The sequence below is a fragment of the Acomys minous genome (assembly GCF_964271855.1).
Source record: "Acomys minous genome assembly, chromosome: 2".
Classification (NCBI taxonomy): domain Eukaryota; kingdom Metazoa; phylum Chordata; class Mammalia; order Rodentia; family Muridae; genus Acomys; species Acomys minous.
The window spans coordinates 142,514,534-142,534,154 of record NC_140484.1 but is presented as its reverse complement, the minus strand read 5'-3'; the positions used below and the strand labels follow the sequence as shown (position 1 = coordinate 142,534,154).

At 48.4% G+C, this 19,621-nt stretch overlaps 1 protein-coding gene across 1 annotated transcript in view; it reads right to left on the bottom strand.

Moving 5' to 3' along the window:
• Positions 1-19,621, bottom strand: part of TEAD1 (TEA domain transcription factor 1) — a 229,164-nt gene that overhangs the window by 18,153 nt on the left and 191,390 nt on the right. Inside the window, exon 11 of the mRNA XM_084773005.1 lies at positions 12,301-12,474. Within this exon, the coding sequence (XP_084629131.1) occupies positions 12,301-12,474 (174 nt within the window). The remainder of the gene's footprint in view (positions 1-12,300; positions 12,475-19,621) is intronic.

Genomic DNA, 19,621 nt, shown 5'->3' with positions numbered 1-19,621 from the left:
AGAAACCTTCTCTCAAAACAAAACAAAACAAAAGGTCTGGTAGCAATGTTTGGCAGCTAAAGGCTAAAGCATTGGTTGCTTTTCTGGAGACTTACTACTCTCTGTAATTTCAGTTCTAAGGAATCTGATGCCCTGTTTTTGCCTCCTTGAGTACCAGGTATTCATGCAGCACACAGGTAAATTCCACAAGAGTAGATTGCAGGCAAACCACCCAGACACATACATGAGCGAAATGAGCAAATGAGAGAGAAGGGAAGAAAACCTAAAGGTGCTGGGACTCAAGTTTAGTTGGCAGAGTGCTCACACAGCACACACATGACCGTGGCTCAATCCCTAGCACCTCAAAAACTGGGCATGGGACTCACGGAAACTAGTACCCACCCTGTTGACTTCCCCACAACCAAAACCACCTAACTCCTGGGATTCTGAAGGCAAGAAAATAAAGAAAAATTATGCTGCTGTTGAGGACAGGGAGGAGGTGTTCAAACTATTCCTGCCGGGTTTCTACCTAACCAGGAAAAGTGTTTTCTGAAAGCAAATAAACACAAAAATACAAGAAACAGCGAAAGACAACCCATCCTCTTGCTGCAAACCAGACTCAAACCGCAGCCTGTACCCTGGTTAGTTGAACAGGCTGACTGTGGAGTGGGCTCTGAAAAGAGAGGGATAGGCAGCCCAAGGAGACAGCCCTTCTGAGAGACCCACTCAGTTGCCCTAAGGATGAATGAACTTCATTCAGAGTTCAACTATTTGTCCTCCACGCAGAAATCCCATTTCTTCAGAAGCACTGCAGGATGCAGCCAATAGTCTCATTAGCTCCTTTTCTGTCCCATGGGCTTCTTACTGCTGCTGCCACAAACTGTGGTCTTAGTCAGGGTTTCTACTGCTGCAATGGAACACCATGACCAGGAAGCAAGTTGAGGGGAAGAGGGATTTTATTCAGCTCACATTTCTACCTTGCTCTTTATCCCCAAAGGAAATCAGGACAGGAATTCAAACAGTGCAGGAACCTGGAGGCAGGAGCTGATGCAGAGGCCATGGAGGGGTGCTGCTTACTGGCTTGCTCAGCCTGCTTTGTTATAGAACCCAGGACCAGGGATGGCCCCACCTACAATGGGCTGGGCCCTGCCCCATTGATCACTAATTGAGAAAATGCCTTACAGCTGGATCTCACGGAGGCATCTCCTCAACTAAGGCAACTTCCTCTCGGATGACTCTAGCTTGTGTCAAGTTGACATAAAACCAGCCAGTACAAACTGCCACAGATTTAGAGGCTTAAGACAACATTAACTTATCTTGTACTCCGGGTGGTCAGAAATCCTACTGGGTCTCACCAGGCTAAAAACCAAGATGTGAATCAGCAAGGCTGTCTCTTGTTGGAGACTTTGGAGGAAATCTGTTTCTTAGCCTCTTCTAGCATGTAGGGACACCCAACCCCCTCCTCTGTATCTCTTGTTTCCATTTCTTTTCTTTTTTTTTTTTTTAATTTAAGTTTAATTTATGTGTGTTGGTGTGAGGGTGTCAGATCTTAGAGTTACAGACAGTTGTGAGCTGCCATGTGGGTGCTGGGAATTGAACCCAGGTCCTTTGGAAGAGCAGGCAGTGCTCTTAACCACTGAGCCATCTCTCCAGCCCCCTTGTTTACATTTCTTATCTCTCTGGGTCTGAGTCCCTTCTCCATCTCTCCTTCCCCATCATTACTCTGGGATCAGTTGGAAAGTGTAAGCTATCCTTCCACATGAACCTTAGCCCCACTGAGCTCCTCCTTGTGCCTCGCTGTGGCACAGCCACAGACCTCACAGATACAAGCATGGCAGTCCCCAGGGCATCAGGACTGCCTAGCACAGGTGCTGACAAGCCAGATCCATTAAGAGCTCTCTGGCCTACCATTCTCATTGGGCAGGGTCAAGGACCTGGCTAAGGGAATGCCTTTCAGGAAGATGCTCCTAGGGAAGTAGGTTCACTCCAAGCCATACTAAAGAGAAAGGAGTGATAATTAGTGCTTTAATGAGACAATATGGACTGGGACCACAACTATAGGGCTCCATAAGCCTGCCCCCTTTCCTGAATTACTCAGAAATGGCTTAATCTTTCCTTTTTTTCTTCTTCTGTTCTAAAAATGCCTCCTTGGGTACCCTGGTCTTCCTTCCTTCCATATGCATTCTGCAAAAGCCACTCACAAGCCACGTGGTTACCTCTCTGCCAGCCACGTGACTGACTCTGGGTTAATTCAAACCGTTTGCCTCTCTCTCCATTCCCAGCTCTGAGCAGTGCTGAGATTCGCAGTTTATTAATGAGAAGAACTCCAAGAGGGGACCCAGATTTACCCTAGGACTCAAATTACAACTCTGTTTTCCTTAAGCGCCCCGCCCCCGCGCCCCCCCCCCCCCCTGTTAGATTCCCTCTCTCTAGTCCAGATAGTCTGGACGCTGCTTCACCTGCCATGGCCTCGTCTCTGACATCTGAACAATGGCAGGACAGCAGGGCCTCACATTTCCCATCTTTTACAGCGGAGATGACGTGAACCACAGCTGCCGCTGTGCCGTGAGGAACGGGCGCAGACCAACGCACCTGCAAGCTGCGCATGTACAACGGCGGCTGGTAAGAAGCACCACCGTTACACCTTCTAACTCCACAAGTGAAAGTGTCCAGGACAGAGCCTCAAGCCCCCGAGCTTAGCTTCATCCACTCGTGTGTGAATGGCAGGCTGGCTTGTCCCAGATGAGCAAAGCAGGATGCTTCCCTGACTTGTGAGTCTTATGACAAATCTGACACACGAGGTGTAACTACTCAGGCAGGTACAAACCCACCACTCTGCACATAGGCAAGGGTAGAGATGACAGAATTCCCTCTGGAAACAAACAGGGGTGGGGTGGAGAGAGGGAGAGGGAGAGGGAAAGATTGATTTGCAGACAAGCTCTGGAAAGCAGGGTGGGGGCAAAGGCAGGTCAAACAAATAACAAAAATATACGCACACCTTTAATCCCAGCACTCAGAAAGGCAGAGATGGATCTCTGTGAGTTCAAGGCCAGCCTGGTTTACAAAGTGAGTGCAGGGCGGCCAAGGCTACATGAAGAAACCCTGTCTTGGGGGTGGGGTGGGGTGGGGGAAAGGAAGGCTGAAGAGATGGCTCAGCAGTTAAGAGTACTGGCCGCTCTTCCAGAGGTCCTGAGATTGAGTCCCAGCACCCACATGGGGCTCACCACCATCTATAATGTGATCTGATGCCTTCTTCTGGCCTGCAGGTGTACATGTTGATATAACGCTCACATACATAAAATAAATAAATACATCTTTTAAAAAAATACAAAAAGACCATCAAAAAGTACCCCTGAGGCTGGGAATGTGACCCAGTTGGGACAGTGCCTGACTACTATGCGGGGGGATGTGGGTTCAATCTTTAGCACTCATAAACCAGGCACGCTGGCACATGCCTGTAATCTACACACGAGACACAGACACGAGGATCTGGAGTTCAAGGCCGGCCTTTGCTACATGAGTCTCATTAAGGCATGGTTTCTCCTCATGGTCCTCTTATTTAATAGGCCTACTTATTCAAGGCTGTTGTTGGATTTCACGGTGCATGCCTGTGTGTGTGTGTGTGTGTGTGTGTGTGTGTGTGTGTGTGCGCGCGCGTGCGTGCGCGCGCGCGCGCGCCACGTGCAGCTTTGGGGTAAGCATTAAGATGCAATTACCAGAAAGAGAAAGAAAGAAAGAAAGAAAGAAAGAAAGAAAGAAAGAAAGAAAGAAAGAAAGAGCCTTGTCCATGTGTGTGGGATCCAGACCCTGAAGAAAGAGACAGGGCCAAGAACAGAGCAACTGTCCCTGCAAAGCATGTGGCCTCTGGAGAGCTGGCTGCAGGGGAAGGGGCAGCAGGAGATGACGGCCCATGCTGCCAATGAAGGCTGGGAGCTGGCAGCCCACAAAGCAAGGATGCTGATGAGGCAAAGCTTGCTGTAGGGGTGTGAGAGAAGCCGTAAGGTAAGGACATGGAGACTCAGGAGCAGCTGTGGGACACCCCCTTCCTACTAACCTCCTTTCAGTCTTCAGTGTGCAGAAGGGCTGGGCAGGAATTATGCAGTTGCAAGAAACCCATCCAGGACAGCCCCTGACAAGAGCCAACGTAATAGACACTGATGCGCTGATGGATGGGCTGTTTTCAAACCACCACTTTGAATCTCTCCTCTGCATCCTCTCTGAGCCGTGATCAAAGGACCAAGATTTCAAATTGTGAAGCAATTTCTCCCAATGGCAGCATCTGGCTGCTTGGCAGGCGGCACCGGGAGCTGGGCCGTGTTGTGGGCGGCTGTCCAGGCCTGCCACATGGTGAGGCTAGGCTAGGCCAGGCAGGGCACGCCTTGCCGGCTTTGCAGCTGCTCCCACAGGCGCCAAAGGACAATTGCTCTGCACAGGGCGAAAGGGCCCTAAGAGACTGGGCCTATCTGGGGCTGGGTGTGGGGAGTAGGGAGTAGGTCTGGAGAAAGTTGGCAGCCCCAGAGCCCTCCCAGCCTGCTTCATTTGCATGCATCTGCACCTTGGCCCAGACCCCTGAAGTGATGCTGGACACCTCTCCAGTTAGTTAGACAGCCTGCCTCAGCGGCCGAGGAAGGAGCTGAGGGCAGGGCAGTGCAGGCCCATTCACCAGGGCATTGTCCCCATGGCCAACACAAGTGAAGCAGAGGCCACTCTCTGGCCACAGCTGTTTTAAATAAGAATAACAGAAATAAACTCCGCCAGCCCAGCTCTTCAAGTTACTTCCCGCTAATTATGGCATATATTTACATCCACAAAATAGACGATTTTTAAAAACACCACCAGGGCTCCTTTATTGTGCAGATTGCACACCCCTATTTGAATTTCATAAACATTTAGTACTTCAAAGAATCTTAAAAGCTTGCTCTAATTACAATAAGCCTGGTTTGAAAAGGCTGTCTGTTTGCATTGCAAATGTCCCACCAATACCAGCATTCATTTACAAAAATGCAATTAATATCAGCCACACAACTCCAGGTAAGGACCACAGTAGACTAGAGACTGGGGCTGCTCAGACCAGTGCCTTCCAACTGAGTCAGGCAATGAGCCCTGAGTGCCCAGGGAGGGCAGCTGAACCGCGGTTCATCAGGTGTGCTGTGTTCCCAGGAAATGGAACTGTTTTCTGAACTGGAGTTTCCACACATGAAATGTCTTTCTTAAATAAACAACAACCACCAGGCAACCAATCACACACAGTGAAGTCACAGTTATATGTGAATACACTACAGGCCACCTGGGGAAATCCGTATGGCAGGTAAGCATCACGCAGTACTTTGGTCCTCAAAGTGTTCCAACAATCTCATGGATACTTGCGCTGAAATTCAATTTTAACTGGGAAGCCTTCAGCGTTAGTTACTAACCCAGTAATGCTATTTATGCTAATGAGTCATCTTTACTAAAAAGAACAAACATTAAAACTTACCCTCAAATTCTGACTGCTATAAGAAAACGTTATAAGCCACTGGGGTGGGGGTGTACTGCACAGTTGTGGAATGGGGATACACATTTACACATAATTTTTTATTTATTTATTTTTTTTTAATTTTTATTTTTTTAGTAAAAACACTGTGTCCATGCACCATCCTCAGAGACCTGGCTGAGAGCTAACTGGGCCAAAGTCTGTCTCACAGTTTAGACTGTATCCCTGTGTCTGCTTGAACTACTTGTAACTAACTTGTATTCCTTTCAAGAGATTTTAATCTTTATCATTTTTTAACTGTGTATCTGTGTGCCTGTGTACATGAGTGCAGGTGTCCTGGGAAGCCAGAGGTGTCTGACCCGAAGGAGCTGGAGTTACGACGGTTGTGTACCACCCCGTTTGAGTGCTGGCATCTGACCTCTGGTCCTCTGGGAAAGCAGCATGTAACTGTTAACGACCAAGCCTTCTCTCTAGGGAGACAGGGCCGATAATGGATCTCCCTCAACACCTCAACAGATTGGAGGGTTCCTCTGTGACTGGGAGTGTAAACTCAGCGGGTGAGTGCCTGCTTAGCTTATACAGTGCTTTGGAACTACAAACAAGAACAAAAACCAGAACAAGTGTGGGAAGGGCAGTGTCACTCTGTGTCCCTTCCCAGCAGCCCCTCCCTAGTTGTCCACCCCTCCATCCCATTCTGTTCAGTGGCAGCTCTCCTAGGACAGCAGCAATGTTTAAACAGCCACACACAGGAACAGCTGCACCCCGTCCCTGCCCTGTGTTTTGCCAGCAAATACTAAGCCCAGTGACCCAGGAGAGAAAGCTGTTGAAGACTGGCCCAGTGTGGTCAAGGCAATTCCCAAAGGAAGAGATCCTGTGTGGGTTCTCTAGGCTAGCCCATGCCAGATAACTTTTTCTCAGGCTCATAAAATTCTCTCCTATCTGTGGAGTTAGTAAATTAGGCTAGCCTTTCTTTTCTTTTTCTTTCTTTCTTTCTTTTTTTTTTTTTTTTTTTTTTTTTTTTTTTTTTTTTTTGGTTTTTCCAGACAGGGTTTCTCTGTGTAGCCTTGGCTATCCTGGACTCACTTTGTAGACCAGGCTGGCCTTGAACTCACAGCAATCCGCCTGCCTCTGCCTCCCGAGTGCTGGGATTAAAGGCATGCGCCACCACGCCCGGCAAGCTGGCCTTTTTAATTCCTTTTTAAAAGTGGTTATGCAGGCTTGGTGATGCACAGCTTTCATCCAAGCCCTTGGGAGGCACGGGAAGGCAGATCTTTGTGAGTTCAAGGCCAGCCTGATCCACATAGTGGACAGCCAAGGTTACATGTGTAGCCAAGGCTACACAGAGAAACCCTATCTCAGGAAAAACAAAACAAAAAACAATAACAACAACAAAAAAGAAAGCCAAAAATCAAAACAAAACCACAATATAGGGAAGGCAAGCCAGGCATAGTGATCCTTTAATCCCAGCACTCAGGAGGCAGATGCAATCTGATCTCTGTGAGTTCGAGGCCAGCCTAGTCTGCAAAGCGAGTCCAGGACAGCCATGGCTCTGTTACACAGAGAAATCCTGGCTCAGGAAAAGAAAGGGGGGGGGGGGAGTGGGGGAGTGGGGGGAAAGGACTGCAATTTCAGGGATTTGGCATCTCCACACAGACATACCTGCAGGCGAAACACCAATCACATAAAATAAAAATAAATCATTAAAAAAAGAATATAGAGTAATACATATCTTAGTTTCTAACTAAGATATATATATAAGTAATATATAGTTATATATAACTATATACTAACTACATATGATTCAGAAGGAAAACAAAATAAGTGCACATTGGAAAACTTTATGCCTAGTACAAAGGATGTGTATCTGTACAGCTACAAGTTTTTTTTTTTTAAGATCTATTGCATTTTAGAGTGAGCATGATGACTCACGCCTTTAACCCTACACTTGAGAGGCAGAGGCAGGGGGATTTCTGTGAGTACATGGACAGCCTGGCCTACATAGTGAGTTCCAGACCAGCTAGCCAGGTAACACCTCCCTCTCAAAAAGAAAAAAGATTTTATTTTTATATGTGTATATGCACATGCATGCAGATTTGTGTGTGTGTGTGTGCACATTCACACCCATGCATGTGCTCTCATAGGCCAGAATGGGGTGTCAGATCCCCTGGTGCTCCAAAAGGTTGTGAGCCACCTGCTGTAGGTGCTGGGACTTAAACCCTGGTCCTCTGTAAGAGCAGCAGGCTCTCTCAGCAGCTGAGATGTCTCTCCAGCCCCCAGCTACAATGTTTCATTACTTCCTCATTGTCATGCTAAACCTTATTATGAATACTTTAGGGCTGTGAGGTAAAAATATACAGCTTTTTTTACAATCATTATTTCCAATCTTGACACTCCTGAGCCCTGTTAGGACTAAAAGTAGAAATCTGAGATCCTTTCAGAGATACTAGCCTCACCTGCATTCCTTAAAAATCACCTCATTTGGCTTCACTGCTGCCCAGCCCAGCCAGCACCTCCTGAGCTCTGCAGTCTACCACTGGCTCTGTTTGTGCGTCTGTGAAATGGCAGCACAGGTATTTTTCGCTCCATAGGAAACACCTCGGGTTGTCCTGCCTCACTGAACACTATGAAAATGGAATTTCAACAGCAATCAAATGAGCAAATTAAGAGTCCTCCTGATTTGAGAAAGAGGCAAAAGGGAGACCGGCTGGGTACCAGGTCTCTGCTGTAATTTACCGAATTCACACTAAGAAGAAAATCTGCTGAATGAATTGCTAATATAAAGGAGGCTTCAAAGGGAGCATTAAACCTTCTGAAGCATCGTCTACAGCACGCACCTGCTGATACCCAAGGATGCAGATGCTAAGAGCGCAACTCATCCTCACCAAGTCATTACAGAAGCCAGGGAGACTGCAAACTGCAGCCTGATTGAAACCGCCTCCTCTGCTGGGCTCTAGCAGCTCCGAACAAATTTCCTCGGAAAGGTCAAGGACTCCCTACAGTGGTGCTGAACGGGCCACGTTTCCTATCATATTCATGGAAGTGCTCAGTTTTAATCCTGTATATCTGAATAGAACAGATAAGTACCTGGGCTCAGAGAGCTGCACTCTATCTGCACACCATGAGGCACACACCTGCAATCTAGGCCTCCTTACGAGGAGATGTTATCAGGAGAGTCATGACCCAAGGGGCTCCTCAGGGAGGCAGCTCAGACAGTGGGTAAAAGGCAATTTTGGAAGCAAAGCCAAAAAAACCCCCCAAATCTGTTCAAGCACCTTCCACATCAATTCACACTGAAACAAAATGTTAATTATAAGAAATCTTATCAGTAAAACTCACTGCTGTTTAATTTAAATGTACTGAAAGTGGTTTCCTCTAATTATCTCATACTTTCTTATTAACTTGGATGAACAGCCCCATTTCCTGCCTTTAACAATGTGAGTGTCAAAAACCAAAAGAAAACAAACAAACAAACAAACAACAACAACAAAAAACCAATATGACTGTCCTACTTGACTCAAGGACCATTCTTAGGCTTAAAACACAGCTTTTGTTTTTCACAGTTCACACCTATTTTCTATACTCTACATAGTTTTTACCTTATCTTACAGTAGCCTCAAAAAAAAAAAAGCCCCACAAATATGCTAATGTATACCTTTTAAGATTTAATCATACAAGCATACAGAGATAGATATAGATAGATGTTTTTGCTTTTTGAGACAGTTTTCCCCCCTCCTGTGTAACCCTACTTGTCCTGGAACTCTCACTGTAGACCAGGCTGGTCTTGAACTCAGAAATCCACCTGTCTCTGCTTCACCACAAGTCCCGGCTAAGCATACGTATATTTTTTTAAGGTAGTAGGAGGGGTTTTCAGTGTGGTGGGCACACCTTTAATCCCAGCACTTCGGGCAGAGGTAGTCCAATCTCTGTGGGTTTGAAGCCGGCCTGGGTTACCAAGTGTAAACCTGCCTCAAAAGGTCAGCCTGGTCTACAAAGCAAGTCCAGGACAGCCAAGGCTACACCCCAGGAAAACCCTGTCTTGGAAAAACAAAAACCTGCCTCAAAAAAATGGGGAGGGAGCGGTGGGGGTGGGGGCAGCACTGTTTTACATTTATAATAGGTTATTCAGTGATTACATCGATTTTCCTTCTGTGTGCACTGTGTCCAGGAGCCCAATGGACAATCTCTGGTATTGTCCCTCAACATGTAATTATTATATTTATATTCTACATGCTTATTTATTTATTGTGTGGGTCCATCATATGTGAATGACCAGAAGACAACTTTTGAGAGTCAATTCTTCACTGCATAAGTCTCGGGGATTGAATTCAGACCATCAAGCTTGGCAGTTTACACTCACTGAGCCATCCGGCAGGCCTCACCTGCTGTCATGGGGCAAGGTGTCTCCCTAAGCAGGGCTGCCCAGGAATCCCCTGTATCTGTCTCCCTGACACTGGGATTACAAGTGCATGCCACCACACGTGGCTCTCTATACGGGACCAGGACATCACACTTGCCTCCTCCGCCACATTAAAATCCAGTGTCCCCAGCACAGTTCTGACTATTACTGTGGCTACCATCAGAAATCCTTTAAGTGCTGGGCACCTGGCAAGTGTACTGAAATGGGGACAAATTCCCCAAAATTCTAGTTTTCCTTTACAAACTTAAATTTTATCTTTGGCAACACGTAACGTCTGTAGTCTTCCATGCTGGGATGGGCTCACTGTGTCCACCACCATCATGTGGCCCAGATCCCAAGTGTGTTCGAATGCACACAGGACTTGTTGGATTGGCTTGTGCTTTCTAACATGCCGGGTGCATTGTGGGAGCGGAGCCTTGGCCTCGGGTCTTACTGTCTCACTCCTTTCTCACCACTGTGTTTGTAACACCCGACTGACTATCATCAGCAGGGTCCAGATCAGGGCACTCCTCAGTATTCTATCAGGGACAGTTTGAATCTTATCAGTCCGTTAGAGGCTACTGAGGAAGGGCTGGCAGTAGAGCTCTGTGGGTGCAGAGGGCATGCTTAGCGCAGCATGCATGGAGCCCTGGGGTGCATCTCCAGCACCCCAGACAGGCAGGTGTGGGATCACATACCTACAATTCTAGCCCTCAGAGGTAAAGGCAGAAGGGCCAGAAGTTATCACTGGCTACACAGCAAGTTCAAGACCAGGCTGGGATACGAGAGAACTTGCTGCACGGAAGCAGACAAGCAAGCAGAGGAAGCCAGTAGGTGCTTATTTTATAATGAACCCCTGAACACACCCACATCCTTACAAACAGCCCCCAGCTTAGAGAGGTCGCTCATGCAGCTTTCTCAAGCTGCCCTGTATCAATATGGCCACACCTGTCTACACCTCAACACTGATGGCTCCCCAGAAGGATGGAAAAGCTGACTAGATTTAATGTGCAAATTCCTCCAAGGGATTTTTTTCCTTTAATCCATCCATTTGTTCCCATATTGGCTAGGCTTTCCTCCCCGCCCCCCCTCTAGGGACACATGCTTGGTGTCAAAAAATATGGAATGCCTCAGGGTGACAAGCCCTGTGTCTCATGGGAGCTAAGCTGCCTAGACAGAGGGAGGTCTACTGAGGTTGACAGATCTGATTTCAAGTTCCAGGTCCCCGGCCTCAAGCAGCTTGTCCTTTTGTCGTTCCCTAGTTGGGTATCAGACAAATTCCACTTACCGCATGAAATCCATGTAAAGCACTTAGCCCACTCCCAGCACACAGCAGGTGCTCAGTAAACGGAAGCCACTCTGTGAATAAGGTCCCCTGGGGCGGTCAGAGTCCAGTGGGGAGCTGCACACGTGGCCCAGTAATTATGACCCAGCATGAGAACCGATTAACACAAAATGAAACAGGAGTAAAAGGGGGGGCTGGGGGAGGGGGTAATCAATGTCCTGCTTCAGTGAGGAAGGAGCTGGCTTGGTGACAGAAGAGGAAAAGAGGCTGGATTCTGGATCGGGATGAGGGTGTGTAGGTACACAGAAGGGACACGGAGGTCCTAAGGAAGGGGCCTGCACAAGCCAGCAGGAAAGCACCTCAGGAGAGGGCACTGAGGGCCTTGAATGACGCATTAAAGGACATAAACACCTGACGCATCTTCTCTGGCTACTCGGGCTCTCTCAATGCTAGCTAGCCCTTTGTCTTCTGTGCTCGCCCCCCCCCCAAGCACCCACACATCCTACCTATGCCGGTACAGCCTGGTCAGCAAAGGGGCGAAGGGACACAGAGCTTCTGCAGATGCTAACATCTGCAAGTCCAAGCACTGAGGATTTCTTTCCTTCTTTCTTGTGTGTACAGGACGGAGGACATCCTCGGGGGTGGTTCCTCAGGTGTCAAATCCACCTTGGCTCTTGGAGACAGTCTCCCCTCACTACACAGGCTACTCTGGCTGGCCAGAGAAGCACGGAGACCCTGTGTGTGCCTCCACAGCACTGGGGTGACAGGCGCGCGTGCGCTTCTTGACGAGTGTGGGAAATCACACTCAGATACTTGTGCTGGACTGGCTAGCGTTTCCTAACTGAACCATCTCCCCAGCCCAGGAAAGACACTATCACTGCAAATCACTGTGTAGCCTCCCTGACACTTAGAAAACCTTCAAGCACACAACTCTACTTCCTCCTGACTCCAGGTCCCGGCTCCCGCGGAAGTCACAGGTCACTTGGCTTAATTAATGGGGTGATAAGCAGCAAGAAGGAGCAATGGCTCAAGTTCTGCACTGCAGCTCCACCACCTGAGAGTCACCACATGAGCCAGCCCCGCGACCCACCCAACCCGGCCAGTGTGAAACCACAGCCGCGCCTCGCTCACCGGAAAGCAGGGAAGTCACGGCCGCCGGCTACTCACCCAGAATTTTACGAGGAAGAAGGCGTTTTGAGGACCCTTCCCAAACAGCTCCTTCAAGCCACCTTTCTTTTCGGGGAACTTGTCATATATCTGACGGATGTCCACGGATTCGAGCAACGGGTCACTGTAAGAATGGTTGGCATGCCCGATGTGCACGAAGAGGTGTTTGTTGTACTGCAAGACACCATCGGAGACATTCCCATTAGAAACTTCTTCATGGGGGGGAAAAAAAACCACAAGTTTTTCATGGAATGGGGAACGGTGTGAACTAAGAACGAGCAGGAAGCTTAGAGAAAAAAAGCTGTTAGAACGCGGAGGAAAACAACCCTTGTCCCCAGGCAAGGTCACATACTTTCCCAAATGCCTAAGGAAAGCCTCTCAGAGTGTTAACTACTAAACCAAGAAATAATTCTATTATCCGGCTTCATCTGGCTCACTCTTCGCAGCTCCTTATCACAGAATAAACCTTCTATGGCTACAACATCACCCACAATGCGCCTCTAACCGCAGCTTTCCAAAAGTAGGGGTGTGGGCACAGCAGTCTGGTTGATGGTGCCCCCTTCCTTCCAGAAGAGTGTGCTGAGCCTCTGGGTCACCAGGCACCTTAGGGACACATGTCAAACTTGTGTGAAGGGCTGGCCAACACAGCTGAGTGCAGAGTTAGGGCTGCAAGGGAAGAATCTCCAAGACAAACAGGGATAGTGAGAAAAAAAACAAAAACAAAAGTGAGAATAAGGAAAGACATTTACTCTCAAAACTCTTCCCTTGCTTCTTTACAGAACCTTATTTGGTGTGTCTGTTTTTTTTTTTTAAATGGGGTCTCACTATGCAGCCCAGGCTAGCCCACTGTTTGATATGTAGAGCAGGCTGAACACACATAAATCCACCTGCCTCTGCCTCTAAGTGCTGGGATGAAACCTGTTGTCACCACACCTGGCTTAAGACCTTGTATAGGGTACACAAAGGAGTGTGCCCTGACCCTCGACAACTATTTAAACATCATCAATGCCTGGACCGGACTCTCACTGATCTAGAATGTCTGGGAACTTAGACAGGCATAGGTCGTTCTGAAAGTTCTTTGATGAGGTCCAACGTTTAGCTTGAGCATGAAGCTACCGTCTAGAAACTCACTATCAGATACCTAAGGCCTGCATTTCCCACCCAGTGGCATGGCCCAGAGTGTCCCCAAGAGCAGAGGCTCTACCAGGAGAACTCAAGACATCACAAGCAACACTGCACCTCCACTTCTTCACACAGCACAGCCACCCTCCCCGCCCCCCCACCCCCCACTAACAAGGCTTAAGCCGATTTTATCAAGTCTGACCCTGAGTTGGACTATCACAGCAGTTGTCAAACTTGAGAACACTCCACAAGTTGCGCAGTGGTTCACAATGTACGGTTCAGACAAAACCCCATGTCCCAGGGATGCGATCTGTGGCAGTGGCCTGGCCTCCTTAGTGTCCAAAATGGCAGCAATGATGGAATGACTCTCACAGGGTTGTCAGAGGGCTTAAAGGACATGGCACTTCAGAGTTTGTCACAGATCCTAGAGCCACCGGAACGCAAGCACTCGAACGCTAGCTGCTGTCACTTTTAATGAAACACCCAAGATTCACAGTGAATACTTGCACATTTAAAGTACTACCATAACAGAACATAAAGGAAGTGTTCTGGGGCTATGAACTCCAGGGAGAGCTGGCTGCTATCCAACTGAAGAACTAACTCTGGCCATGACGCTGACAAGCAGGACAGGCATCCCATGCATGCACAGCGTGACTAGATGTGTCCTCAGTATGGCCACACCCGCTTAGGCTACTTCTGAGCCATACCGTTCTCAGAGCTTCCAAGATTAGTGGATCGCCGGTGAGATGAAAATAAGACGCTAGCCGGGCGTGGTGGCGCACGCCTTTAATCCCAGCACTCAGGAGGCAGAGGCAGGTGGATCGCTGTGAGTTCGAGGCCAGCCTGGTCTACAAAGTGAGTCCAGGATGGCCAAGGCTACACAGAGAAACCCTGTCTCGAAAAACAAAAAAAATAAAAAACAAACAGAAAATAAGACCCTATAGAAAGAACTCTTACATACACCCAGCACAGGAACCAGATCCGGGCAGCTTTGAGATCAAACTGAGAACTGGTAGGTCTCTATAGAAAAAGAAGAGTGAGGCCGGGCGTGGTGGCGCACGCCTTTAATCCCAGCACTCAGGAGGCAGAGGCAGGCGGATCGCTGTGAGTTCAAGGCCAGCCTGGTCTACAAAGTGAGTCCAGGATGGCCAAGGCTACACAGAGAAACCCTGTCTCGGAAAAAAAAAAGAGTGAGCCTACGCCTAAAGGCTTAGGAAAGGTACAAGGCAAAGCCCCTGTACTAGGAAGATGAAGTCATGGAGAACACAAGGCCATCACACTAGCTTTTCCTTTTTATTGATTTTCATGTGTATGGGTGTTTCCTTGCATGTATGTCTATGTGCCACATGTGTGCCTGGTGCCCACAGAGGCCAAAACAGGAGATCAGCGCCCATGGAACTGAAGTCACTACAGATGGTTTTAAGCTGCCATGCGGGTGCTGGGAACCAAACCCAGGTCCTCAGCAGGAGCAGCGGAGGCGCTTATCCTCTGAGCCGTCTCCCCACACCCAAGACCATCTTCTCAGTGAAAAGAAAACAAAAGCGACAGGAAGTCATGAGGTACAGTGAAGGTTAAGGAAGCGCTAGTCTCGAGCTTGCAGCTAGCTCCCTAGCCCCCCAAGTCTGAGAGGTCCCATTTCTGCCATGTAGGCAAGGAGTCATGGAAGAGAGCAGGGTCCAGGGGACGCAGGAACTGAATGCAGATGTCCCGCCCAAGCTCCCAGCTCTGGCCTTGTCCCTGTGACGTCTTCTTGCTCTTGGCACTGAGATGTCCCTAAACAACAGTGTTGGCGGTCAAACCGCCCCTTGCCAAGAGATCCGGTGAATTTCACCACACTCCAATGGAGGCTAAGAAGGGGTCGCCATGCTGCAAAACCCCGTCCTTTGAGCCCAAATGCCATCACTGACTTCTTGAGAGCAGCTGGGATTGCCTCCCGGACACCTTCCAGGTCCAGCCTGTTGAGGTTCCCTCAGGGGAGAGGGAGTGGGGAGACCATCAGACCCCTTCCTACTCCGTATATAATTTTCCCTGACTGTACAATGCTTTGGTGGTGGGGTGTCTCAGGAACCCCCAAAAGTAGGCAGAACGTGGAAGGCTAATTGAATGGGGAACCCAGTTTATGCAGCTATGGGACAGTTGCCATTGATACTGAGGAAAGCCTGCCTTTCTTTCTTTCTTTCTTTCTTTCTTTCTTCCTTTCGGAGGTGGGAGGCTGGGGTAATAGACTACACCACTGCGCTAAAAGCAACTTGCACTCATGCTCTGTGAGTGAGCCAGTGGACTGATTCACTGCTTCCCAAGTTGGACCTGAATGGAATCTTTACTTGCTTTCTGCTTTTTCTTTTTTTCTTTTTCTTTTTTTTCCTTTTTGGCTTTTTGAGACAGGGTTTCTCTGTGTAGACTTGGCTGTCCTGGACTCACTTTGTAGATCAGGCTGGCCTTGAACTCACAGCGATCTGCCTGCCTCTGCCTCCCAAGTGCTGGGATTAAAGGCATGCGCCACTATGCCCAGCTACTTTGTTGATGCCTAATTTGGGGTTCAGAGAGGTTTGTTTTCATCTCCCCAAGACAAGTTCATACAACAAACTGAAAACCATGGTGCCGACTAAACACAAAGAAGGAGGCCTCTGAGCTCCCTGTGCACCCTGGCAGTGTGCGGCCTGCACAAGAGACCTCCAAGATGCGAGGTGGCTGTTACAGGCAGTGGCGCTTGCAATAAAGCCTGCCAGATACAGAGCAGTCAATAAACTAGCTGTTAAGACCACACATGGTCTGGGTTATGTATAGTCACTCCATCCTGAGGTAGGAGAAAAAAAAAATCCACCCCTCCAGAACTAGAAGCAAGTAGAAGAAGGTGTGTAGCAGGCAGGGTTAAATGCTGGAGTTCCAGGACCCTTACAGCCAGCTGCGCAAGGGGAGCCGAAGCTCTTGCCTGTGCAGAAGGAAGGACCAGGTCTTGTGTCCCCAGGCTGTTGTGAGCCACACTTTTCGTACGTATGAGTTCAGCTCATCCTTGCTGCAGTGGGCGTTACCTTTTCCTTACAGAGGCCAAGGCAGGAGGTCAGGAGTTACACGTGGTTGCTTTTTAATTACCTATTTACTGGTATTTTATTTTATGTGCATTGGTGTTTTGCCTCTATGTATTTCTATGAAAGGGTGTCAGATCTTGGAGTTATAGACAGTTGTGAGCTGCCATGTGGGTGCTGGGAATTGAACCTGGGTCCTCTGGAAAAGCAGTTAACGCTCTTAACCACTGAGCCATCTCTCCAGCCCCCCCACTCCCACCCCCCGCCCAGAGATACACATTGTTGGCCGAGGTCACACATTCAGGAAATAGGTCTGGAGGTAAGAAGAAAATTTGGGCATGTGGGAGCCAGGCTTCGCTCTGCACAGACACCACCACGATCTCCCAGAGCAACCACCTGTGCCCTTCCCAATGTGCAGTCAACTGCTCCTGAGTGCTGCGTTGAGGAAAAGAGCTGAACAGCCCTTTCCCAAGTCCGTGAAATTAAATTAGAATTCTAGATCAAGTCACAAGAGCAGTGGACCGAGCCTTCAAAGGGTTCTATTTTGAGGATGTGACCTCTGTGCCTGAGGGCCTGAAAGGGACAGACAGAGAAGCTGGAACTGTCTCTCCAACGCTGGGGACTTAAAACCAAACCCTGGCCAGGGGTGTCTGCAGGCCTGATTGCTGCCAAAGACTGACTTTGTTTCTAAGAATACAAAGGACTGAAGAAGGTGTCCTGGAGACCATAGCGTGGAACAAACAGACCGTGCTCTTCTCCTCAACTCAACCTGGGTAGCTCGGGAGTCCCTCTGGCCACAAATCCAAAGGGCGAAAGGAAGAAAGCAGACTGATGTGCTCGTGTGTAAAGGAAATAAAACCTCTCAAGACCACTGGGTGAGGCCGTAACTCTCCGCCTTCGGCCTGCTTTCCTGGTAAGGAAATGGGATGGAGGCTTCCAAACTAGCTCTCTCTCTTCCCCCAAGAAACCCAAGAGGAGGTGCTCTCTCCCCAAAAGTGCCATACACAACCAAAAAGGGGGCAGGAAAACACTTTCAAAAGGAAGCAGCTGCCAACAAGTGGCCCGTGCCAAGGCCTAGGACTCCAAGTCTTCAAAGCCCAACCTGCTCAGTTGAAAACAGTCATGTGTAAACACCGCAAATGGGCTGCACAGGAGAAGACTCTGCAAGCCTAAGTTAAAACACTGTGTGACCCATGTAAAGGGGGGAAAATAGAGAACTAACTCCACAAAGCTGCCCTCTAGCTTCTACACGTGATCAACAAATACGCAGAAACCATAAATATAAATAATCCAAAGAAAAAAATTAAGAATAAAGTTTCCTAGGCACTTAACAGCTCTAAAGAGTCCCCCAAATGCCAAGGGAAACAACAGAAACGGTACCCACTATGTATCTTTTTTGTGGATTTCAGTGGAACGACCTACACGCCTACCACCTCCCACCCACCAGGCACTGAGCTAGGAACACTCAATCCATAAACAAGCACTACAGGCTGCTCTTCCTCAGGGACTCTGCAAAAACAGAGACCCTACAGGGCAGCTCACAGTCATCCCTAACTCCGGCTCCAGGCATCTGGGCTCTGAAGGCTCTTCCGGCTCCTACATGTACCACATCTGCCAAAAACTTGTACAGGTAACATAAAAATAAATAAATCTAAAAACAGAACAAGAGACCCACACATGTCTTCCGTGAGTAATAGTGTTGTTTTGTTTTGTTTTTTTAATTAACAAGGAGTGTGTGTGCAGAATCCAAGAATATGCATCAGGTTATCTATTTCCATGAGAGCAGAGTCCACGTTCAAACGCAGGAGGCTCCCCTGATGTTTTTAGTAGCTATAGGATACATTTGTAACAATCAAAAGAGAAAGGGCCCATCCCAACAGGACCTGGCCAGCAATGTGGGCTGTGGACTCCTGGCGAGTTGGTAGGAAGAAAAACCCTATCAGAACATCCAGAGAAAGTTCTAGAGCTGTACTAGAAATGGGGTGCCTGTGTGCATGTAGAACCCCTAGAAAGATATACACTTGTGTGGATATAAAAATAAAAACCCGAACGGATGAAGGATAGAAGCAATCACACTGGGGGCACTTTATAAAAAAGAAGACAGACTTAACAGGTCACACTGTTGTATGAAAATAAATAAATAATTCAACCAGTTTGTAATGTAAAAGCTAAATTTAGTACATGCTAAACAGAGAGAGCTAAATCCTGTTCTCCCGTAGTAGGAAGTCAATGAGTGTTTCCTAAAAAGCATGACCAGAGCCAAGAGTAAAAGCCCTGGCCTTCAAGAGTCTAAAGACCGAGGCCCATCACACAGCCAAAGGAGAGAACTGGCTCCAAAAAGCTACATGTCAACACGGCCACACTCACATGGAGAGACCACACAGACACAGGTGATAACAAGTTATAGCTAAAAAACCAAAGACAAAAACAAAACAAAAACGCCAAGAAGTTGTTGCAAGGGCTATACAGAGTTATCACTGAGAGGTATGCGGACATACAGGGTAGCAAGCAGCTGATTTCCTTATGGGACACGAGGTTCAGTTTGCCTTAGCTGAAATAAGTAGTCCATGAAAAACTACCAAGGAACATGGGGGGGGGGGGGTGAGGGCGAGGCAGGAGGAAAAAAACAAAACAAAACAAAAAAAAGGAAACAAAAGTGCAACTTTCAGGATGTCCACTAGGCATGACTACAAGCTCCCTGGGCTGAGGAAGTAGGCTGCACTGGAGTCGGGGTGACTGTGCACGTGCGGGACTCCCAGAAAAGGCAAATTCACTGTGGATCTGAGGAGTTTCTTGGCTCCTCTCTCCGCTGCTGTGACCCTAGCCTGTCCGCAGTGCCGTCACTAGGAGCCTGAAATGTGAACAAGAATCCTTAGCGTCAGGAACTGGGAGGTGGAGGACCACAGGCCCTTCCCCTTCCGCTCATGTTCTGTCTTCCGGATGGATGCCTGGTTCCATATGACCTGTGCTGCCTATGGAAACCATAGGGGAATGACGGGGCCTGGGCCCTGCAGTCAGCTGAGACCTGGGACTGGAGTCCATCCACTTCCTAGAACTTTCTGGGCTGGGGCTTTCAGCCCTCAACCAGAGCAGCCTCCATTCTAAGTTCCTGCCCTGCATGACTGCCAGAGGATTGAGAGACCGCATGGAAGCCAGGCTTAGTGGCGCACGCC